Below are 8,766 nucleotides of genomic sequence, written 5' to 3'. Positions count from 1 at the left end.
CCACACAGGAATGAGGTCTGCCCCTCAGCTTTCATTTGGATTTAAAAAAGGGGGCTCTGGGTGCCTGGTCACTATCTCTTTCCTGTTTCCACATTACTCTAACCCAGTGCTCACCAGAGTGTTTCATGGAGTCACCAGTTGTGGGATGTGAGACAGAAAGGATACTGAGGTCAAATACATTTAGGAAACATTGCATTAAAAGAGGCTCAACAATTTGTTCTATGTAAGTTTTTGGAGGTTTTAACATGCTAATATGGTCTCTCTCTACATATACATATACATATACATACAGAGGGTACCAAAAAAATGTATATACATTTTAAGAAAGGAAAAAACTGTATTAAAATTACATTGATGGTAACCACTTTGAGCACCTCTTGTAATTGCAGAAGTCAAATGTGACTCATATTCATCTTTTGTTATCTATCTATCTATCTATCTATATATATAAAGACTTTATTGGGGAATTGGGGAAGGGAACAGCGTTGGGGAATCAGGGAAGGGGAACAGATAAGTTGCTGTCCTTTTGTTCTTCAGTCTAGTTGTGGAGGACGTCGCTTCACTGGCCCATGTCAGTATTATCATTTCGCTCTTCTTGGCTGAGACAGATCAGTTGCCAGCCATTGGACAGCTGCTCACGGTGGCTCATGGCAGCTCATGCCAGCTGCCAGCTGCTCATGCTGGCTGCCGGCCACTCACGGTAGCTTATGGCAGCCCACTGCAGCCCCGCTGCAGCCTACGTTGTCACAGGCGACTCACGGCAGCCTAGCTCCAGGTCGAGCTGTTGTTCACCATCTTAGCTGTAGAGGGCAGTGTCACTGGCCCATGTGGGATCCGAATCGGTGTCCCTGCTGCTCAGAGCTGGTGTCCCAAGCCAACTCTTAACCAACGAGCCACTCGGCCGGCCCATTATCGGTGTATATTATTACAATTTTAATACAGTTTTTTCCTTTCTTAAAATGTGTATACATTTTTTTGGCACCCTCTGTGTATTACATATACACATACACATATACATATGTGTATGTGTATATTATATATATGATATATATTATATATATAAAGAGAATATAACAGTTATAGTATACAATGGTGATACTCAAAATATTTACCAACTAGTATGGCATAGGCTCTAACCAATCAGAATGGACCTCAGCCATAAACCACTGGTACCACTGTTCCCTTGAGAAAGGGCTCAGGCTGAGTATCAGCCCATATAGTAAGCACTGTTTCCCAAAAGTTTTGCCCAAAGAACTCTCTTTTATGTGGTATATCACAGAACTGGTGAGAAATGCTCTGGTCAGTGCTGGTAGCTCATCTTTCTGGGGCATAAGGCCAGGGCTCATGATCCTGGCCTGGGCGCAGGACAGAGGCAGCTCCGTCAGAGGCTCCTGGTAGCACTGGCTGATAGATGTGACCACAGCTGCAGCAGAAACAGACTTCAAAAGACAGATGTCCCTCTGTCCCAGCTGCTCCGGGGACTCTGTCCCTGGTGAGTCAGCAGGTGCCTGTCCAGGTGATGTTTACGCCCGAAGCTCTTCTCACAGCGAGGGCACTGGAAGGGCTTCTCCCCCGTATGGGTCAGCCAATGTCTCACTAAGTGGTGCCGCCGGCCAAAGCTCTTCCCACACTCAGTGCACACATGGCACTTTGGCACCGGTGGGGCACGCTGCCGTTTCCTAGCCCCAGGGCTCTCTCCAACCTCTTGGCCCTTGCAGGATTTGCCTTCCGCGTGCACCCTCTGGTGACTGGCCAGATGGGAGTTGCATCGGAAATTCTTGCCACACTCAGAGCACCTGCTGGGCTTGTCATGTAGGTGGGTCTTCTGGTGCCGGATCAGGTGATGTCTCCTCCCAAAGCTCTTCTCACACTTGAGGCAGCTATAGGGCCTCTCCCCGGTGTGCGTTTGCTGGTGCCTCGCAAGGTGGGAGCCCCACACAAACTGTTTCCCACACTGGGGGCATGTGTGCGGTCGTAATAGGGAATCCATCTCTGTGCTACACAGGAGGTTAGAGAAGCTATCTTCCTGAAGAAAAGGTGGGCCCAGGAGCATTCCTCTGGAGGTCCTGGGCATGGAATCCCAGCTCTCATCATGCTCCGGGTTCCAGAGAACAGTATCTTCCGACACACTAGATAACATTCTGGGAGGTTCTGCTTCTAGTTCAGGGGTATCCCCCTCGTGCTCACTTCCATCTCCTGTGGAGAAGGGAAAATACCGACCCCAAGAGGGGAGTCACAAGAGAGCACCCCAGGAACCAAGTCACAGGTGAGATTGTATGATGTCTGTTAGGGCCTAAACCTCACCCCACCATGGCTGAGAGAAAAGATTTGAATGTTGTACAAGACAGTGCAAGAGATGTAGAACTTAAAAGCCTAGGCTTAGGAGACAGACTACCCAATTCTGAATCTCAGCTTTCTCACTTCTGGAAGCCTTCATTTCTTCTTCTGTAAAATGGAAATTATTATAAGATAGCACAGTACCTGCTTTAGTAAGCACTTAGTAAGGGGTCTATGCTATTGTGATTATTTGTTTATTACTATTATTTACTCACCATGGTTTTTCACTACTAATTATCATCTCCTTGCCTAAGCATAAATGGAGGGAGTTAAGGAATGTGCTGCAATCATCTCGGGCTGGGTGACCACCTGTCAGCAATAACAGAGACACTATGGAAGGCATTTCTGCAGTGGGTGGGAAGTTGAACAAGAACAACAACAGTAACAACAACTAACGTTTATTGAGTGCTTATTATGTACCTGGTACTATTCTAATATGTTAACATTTAAATCTCACAATAATTTACAGATGAGAAACCCAAAGAGCGGTTAATTACTTTTCCAAGGTCCCACAGGTATGGTCCTGAATTCAAATCCACAAAGTTTGGCTCCAGAGCCTGCCCTCCAAACCACTCTGCTACACTGTCTTGCTTTTGTTTGAAGAAAAAGATCTCTAAAGCTTTTGACTTTACAACTCCCTGAGGCAGAGGAGGGATTAGAAGGACATGTAATGATGACACTCCAAGAGGGGTGAAGGCCATGGCTAAAAATCCACTCCAGATTCTTACCTGTGTATGTGACCCTCAGGATGTCCCTCTCCTCTAAGTCCTGTGGGTCAGGGACCCATTGTTCTTCCCCTCCTTCTAGTTGAGAAACCATGTCCAGTTTGGGAATTGGAAACCCTACCCACGGAAAAGGAAAATAAAGGTGTCGATTAGTTCAACTGCAATTCTATATTTCTGAAGAAAGCTAGATTATCATTTATTTATAATTTATTTATCAATAATTTCCTAGATTATTGCTCGGAACCCTGGATCAAAGAAGGCCAGATAGAAGAAGGCTCTCCTCCCTGCTCCCATTCTTAAGTCCCTCTTCTTTCTTCTAGAAAATCACAACTGTCTTTTTCAACAAGTCTGTTCTCTTCCACTTATATTTCAAATACCTTTAGCCTAACTGTCCTTTCTGGTTATAACTTCATTTAGCTAGCTCTAATACAGCCGCCCCACCCCTGCACTCCCACCTTTCCCTAGGTAATTTCTGAGTTCCCAAGGACTCTGTTCCACCTCTTAGATGTCTTTCTCTCTGCTTTGTAAGAACCTGCCAATTCCAAACCACAAAGAGCCTAAAGTTCTCTTTTCCATAATTCAGCATTATTTTGCTGTTGTCTTTAAAAAAAATGACTCCTCACTTCCATCCTCTTTGGGTTATCCCTAGTACTCCTTCTCTGGCAGAAGCCTAGACAGATTCCCTGCCACGAAAAGAACCCTAGATAGACAGTATCCAACAGCCCTGGAGCACACGGCTCCATCCTCCCAGAGTACAATCTTTTCGTGGCTGGGGAAGGTCATGCTTACTTAGAGAGACCACTATCCCACAGTTTTCCTGCATGACATATTCTCCATAAAAGTCTGTCTGAGAAGGGTCCAGGCTCCGCCACTCCTCCTGAGAGAAGCACAGTGACACATCCTTGATGGTTACCAGGCCCTGAAACAAAAGGTAGCATCATCTGTCACCAGCTGTTCCTTCAGGAAAATGTGATCTTAGTCTAAAAGGCTGGGGTAGATATAGAAGAGAGGGCAAAAGAGGATCTAGAAACAGAATTCCCCAGAGGTCTCTGGGCAGGGCACACAGCTTTGGTGAAGGGGAAATGAGGAGATGGGTACAGGTAAGGTCAATGAATAAGTGAGGACGGTTCTCAAGTGGGACCATGAGAAGTCAGAGGCACCAGAAACTCATTGCTCCCTCTGTTTAACTACAGGTGTCTGCCCAGTCTCCTCTCACCTGCCTTATTATTGTCATTGAAATTGTGTACTATCTCCTTCCTCCTCCACTTGACCTTTCCTTTTCTATCAGCACAAAATAATACAGATAAGCATTCTCTCCCACCCCCACCATCATGCTATATGCTTATCTTTTGAGGCAGCATAGTATAGTGTCAGGAGTGCAGGTTCTGAGCCAAATTACTCCTAGCTCTGCCATGTATTAGCATCATGGCCTCACACAAGCGCCTTAATCTCTTCCGTAAATTCCCCATCATCCACCCAATCCTGTCTGCTTTCTGTTCCTCCAAGGTCCCTTCAGGTTCTCTTTTCCTAATCTTTCCAGCTTTATTTCTTAAAGGACATTAGTGAATTGTTCTTAAAATCCCCCTGTGGATAGCAAAGCCATCTATTAAAAAAACAAAAAAACCCAACCTCTAGGAATTCCCCTCTTCTTGTTTTGCCTCCATTTGTTTTTTTCCAAGGGTATTATGAGCCCTTTGGAAAGGGATAGAATCTGTTCAGTTATAAGATGAACATGATATTAGTGATCATGTGAAATAACAAATCTAAGCTAAGGCTATAGAAAGGCAGCAGTGATGAGACCCTGGGAGAGGCTCAGGGAAGCACATAGCCCACCTGTGATCCAGCTGCAAGCAGTGCAGCTGCCATCTCCCAATCTCCGGCGCTACCCTCCTGGGGAAGAGCAGGAACCCAGGGAGCCGACTGAGCTGGTGAGGGGAGAGAGGAACCATTAGAAATGGACTGTCCACCCTTTCCCAATAAGAGCCTAGGCCGCATTTTAGAGGGGCTCAGGGGTCACATTTTTTCCTACACCTATGCCCACTGGTAAAACTCAAATGCATAAACGTAGTAAAGCAGACCTTCACTCAAAATGTTCTGTAAGGGTATTGAGTGGTATTTAGTGGAGTTTTTATGTCTCCCATCTCTACTAGACTAGCTATGGTTTGAATTTATTTTATTTGAATGTAATTTTCATCTTGCAAAGTGCAACTTACTGGGTGTGTTCTCCAACAGTAATCAGCGTTGTTGTCACTTCCTTTGTTTTCCACATTCAGTACCACTAAGCATGCACTTGCAGCATGTGGAGGGAGGGGAGAAGCCTAGTTATGTGGTTTGTAGAATCCAGGAGCTCCTAATATTCCTGTGACTAGGGCCCAGGAAGAATGGACTAGTACTGGTCTTGATCATGCTGTTTAGTCCATGGCAATTTGGGAATTTTTTTTTTTTTTAGCTGAGCCATTCTGCCACCTGTTGGCAGCTCAGGGGCAGCTCGGCTCGGGCCAGGCATCGAACCACTATTGCTCAGAGCTCAAACTCTTGAGCGAGCTCTTAACCAACTGAGCCACTCGGCCGGCCCATAATTTGGGAATTTTTAACTACTTTTTTTTTTTTTTTTACAAATTTTATTGGGGAACAGTGTGTTTTTCCAGGACCCATCAGCTCCAAGTCAAGTAGTTATTTCAATCTAGTTGTGGAGGATGCAGTTCCTTGGTCCATGTGGGAATCAAACTGGCAACCCTAGTGCCATGAGCCTGCACTCTAACCACCTGCGCTAACCAGCCACCCCTTTAACTACTTTTTGAACAGACATTAGGAGATTACTCCCTGCACTGTGCTTCCCCCACACACAACCCCTCCAGGCCCTCACCCTTCTCTTGAAGGGACTGCGGCTCCTCTTCCAGGTCACAGCACAAGTGTTCCAGTGGCCCTGGTGCTGCTCTCCACGGCCCCTCTTCTTGGCTTCCCCTTTCTACCTGGGGCTCTGCTCCATCCAGCTGGACATTCATCGACTCCCATCCTGTCCCCAGGGCTGTTGTCTGTTCTGAAAGCATTTTTGCTGCAAACCCAAATCGTGACCTGGAACAAATTCATATCAGCTGTATCCATGAAAACGGGAAGGTTGATATTTCTAAGGGAGTTACGGAGAACAGCCCAGGGATAAAAGATGAAACTGGATAAGAGGGGCTTGATGGAAGATGAACTTTAAAAGCTTGATGTGTTCCATTCAACTGAGCCTGAGCCAAGCTTCTTGGAGGAACTAAGAAATGAACAGGTGCTACAAAGCAAAGTCACTAATGGTTATTTTAGGAACCTCATGGTAGAGATAGAATATCCCTGAAAGCTGAAAGAACTTCATTAAAAATAAATAAATAAATAAATAAATAAATAAATAAATAAATAAATAAATAAGAACAATTCTGGAAATTCAAAAGTTATCCATTAATTTCAACTCCTGAAAATACAGTAAAGTAAGCAATCTGGAAACATGCAGAAAGGAATGCACAGACTTGCACTCAACAAACATGGATCTAATCACGTATAAAGTTTTTGGCCACAAATCCCATTCTCACCAATTAGTTTAGAATGAAATGACTACTATTAAGTCCCAGGCAAAGGGTGTATTTGTGTCATGTGTGCCCATGATACAAATACACCCTATGGCTGGGACTTACAGTGAGGACAAATGGTGCCTCGCTTAGAACAAGCCTCAACAAAGAGACATATGGCCTGTCCCTCTAATGGAGAAAATGAGAACTGATAGCAAATATGGTAGAAAGACCAATAACTTGGAAAGCAGATATAAGACTCCAAAGCAACCTCAACAGGTAAGAGAAATTGTTGGTCACTGAGGAGCTGACGTCTAATTGGGAAAAGTGAAAAAAAAGAACAGAAAGGGTTTGGGCCAGAGATGGAAAAAGGGGCAGCAGTTACTGCTAACATGATACCTACAGCGAATTAATAGGCCTGTCATTTAAGACACAGGAAAGAACCAGTCAGATCTTATTAGGAAAATATATTCAATTTTAAAGAAGGACATGGAGAAGCCAGAATGTAAACATGGGAAGAAATAAAAGTGAAGAAAAGGATGGGAAGTACAGCCATTGGGGAAAAGTTCCAAACGATGCACCTCGTTTTCTCCTGCCTAGGGAAGAAGGCTGATGCATGACGCTACCAATGAATGAAAAGATAGATGTTTTCTATCTCTGTGTAGATCTCTTCTTTTGTTCAAGAGAAGAGATTTAGGTTAGATAAAAAAAAAGTTCTTACTAATTATCCTGCAGTGCACAGGAACAGGTTTGTGGGTTCTTCTTTTCTCTGGACATCTTAGGAGCAGGACAAGTCCCACTTTCGTTGTGATTGGGCCTTGCGGCCTTTTGGTAAAGAAACAATCTATGAGACTGGGCAGGGTCCCTTTCTCCTTGGCAACACAATATTTTTGTGATTCTTATTCAAGGCCCAAGCAGTCAGAGCCAGTGCAATGCTTCCAAAAACAGGTCAGAACCTTGTTAACTACCCTGGCTCACTCACATCCACCCAGTAACATCCGCAAGAATCTCGGAGCCCAAGATAGGTAATGACAGATATCAAATTGTTTTTTTTCTTGTCACTTGTCTTGGATAAAAGAGGTAGGTGGGAACCCTAAGCCCAATGCACAGGAAGGGAACCAATTCCCCTCTCATCTCAGGAGTCCAAAGACGTCTCAAGGCCTCATGGGAGCATCCTGGACTGATTCCCAGTTTAGGAGGTTTCCTTTTCGGAGACTTCTCATGAGAAAGGAAAATTCCCAATAAAGCAATAAAGGGAAACTTCCACTTTAGCTCTCCTCTGAATTCTGGCACCTGTATTAGCTTCACTTTTAACTTATAAGTCACAAATTCCCCCTCTTCACCAGAGTTCTTCCTTGTTGTCTAGCTCCCCTCACCAATCTTCCTCAGGGGCTTTACCACTATCTATCTGGACACCTGTCTCAAAGCCATTTCTCCATCTCCCCAGGAGCACAGTCCATTGACGGAAGGCCTCTCTTTGCAGAGCCCACGGGGTCAGCTGTGAGCCTCTCCAGACCACTGACAGAAAGCCTGTGGAAGTGCTGGCAACAATCTCAGCAAAGGAGTGGGTAGGTTCTTATCCTCAGACTGCATTTCCTAAGATGTTCGCTCTGTCAGGGCCAGCACCTGGGCAGTTAAGATGTCAGCCCTAACCTGGTTTCTCCTGGATCCGGGATGATCCCAGGCCTATTGGAGTCGGGTTCTAGGGCTTTCCTTTCCTCCTTTTCCTAACATGTCTGGGGGCGGAGGAGGACAAGGCACCTGCAAAAGTTAGTTTTTGCAGCCAGCGCCGCTGGACAGAGAAAGGAGGGTATCGAAATGAATAGCCCAAGGGCACAGGGACAAGCAGCGCTCTGTCAGCGACGCCTGGCCCCTGCCCGGGGTGGGGCGTGGGAGGGACGGGCGCCTGCTCCGGAGTAAGGTTGCTTCTTCTCTCCTTCTTGTCACAGTGCCCCTGAAGAGGGTCAGATTTCAGAGAATCCGAGAGAGGCAGAGCTGGAGCAAGGGAAGTGAGATCAGAAAACAGGTTTCCCATGAACTGGGGCATAAGCAAGTGAAGAGAAAGGAGCCATGGGGTAACCTGTGCTCCAGTGACAGCGGCGGGAACCCGCGAGCCTGACAGCGACGATGGGGCCGAGGGAGACAGGGCGACGGGCGGA

General features: G+C 45.8%; 1 protein-coding gene across 2 annotated transcripts; it reads right to left on the bottom strand.

The window, feature by feature from the left end:
- Nucleotides 1–996: 996 nt before the first annotated feature.
- ZNF641 (zinc finger protein 641) lies at nucleotides 997–8,760 on the bottom strand. 2 transcript variants are annotated; one of them, XM_019625852.1, is made up of 7 exons: nucleotides 8,688–8,739; nucleotides 7,329–7,432; nucleotides 5,929–6,137; nucleotides 4,896–4,987; nucleotides 3,852–3,981; nucleotides 3,066–3,179; nucleotides 997–2,196 (listed from the first exon to the last, which is right to left on the bottom strand). In XM_019625852.1, the coding sequence occupies exons 3-7, from the start codon at nucleotides 6,110–6,112 to the stop codon at nucleotides 1,442–1,444; spliced, it is 1,275 nt and encodes a 424-aa protein (XP_019481397.1). In that variant the 5' UTR covers nucleotides 6,113–6,137; nucleotides 7,329–7,432; nucleotides 8,688–8,739; the 3' UTR covers nucleotides 997–1,441. The 2 variants fall into 2 exon arrangements, with proteins under 2 accessions (XP_019481397.1, XP_019481398.1); XM_019625853.1 differs by lacking the exon at nucleotides 7,329–7,432 and having other exon boundaries at nucleotides 8,688–8,760.
- Between the last annotated feature and the right edge of the window lie 6 nt (nucleotides 8,761–8,766).

This window comes from Hipposideros armiger, unplaced genomic scaffold (genome assembly GCF_001890085.2).
Source record: "Hipposideros armiger isolate ML-2016 unplaced genomic scaffold, ASM189008v1 scaffold_640, whole genome shotgun sequence".
NCBI lineage: Eukaryota > Metazoa > Chordata > Mammalia > Chiroptera > Hipposideridae > Hipposideros > Hipposideros armiger.
This window is presented reverse-complemented; position numbering and strand designations above follow the sequence as displayed.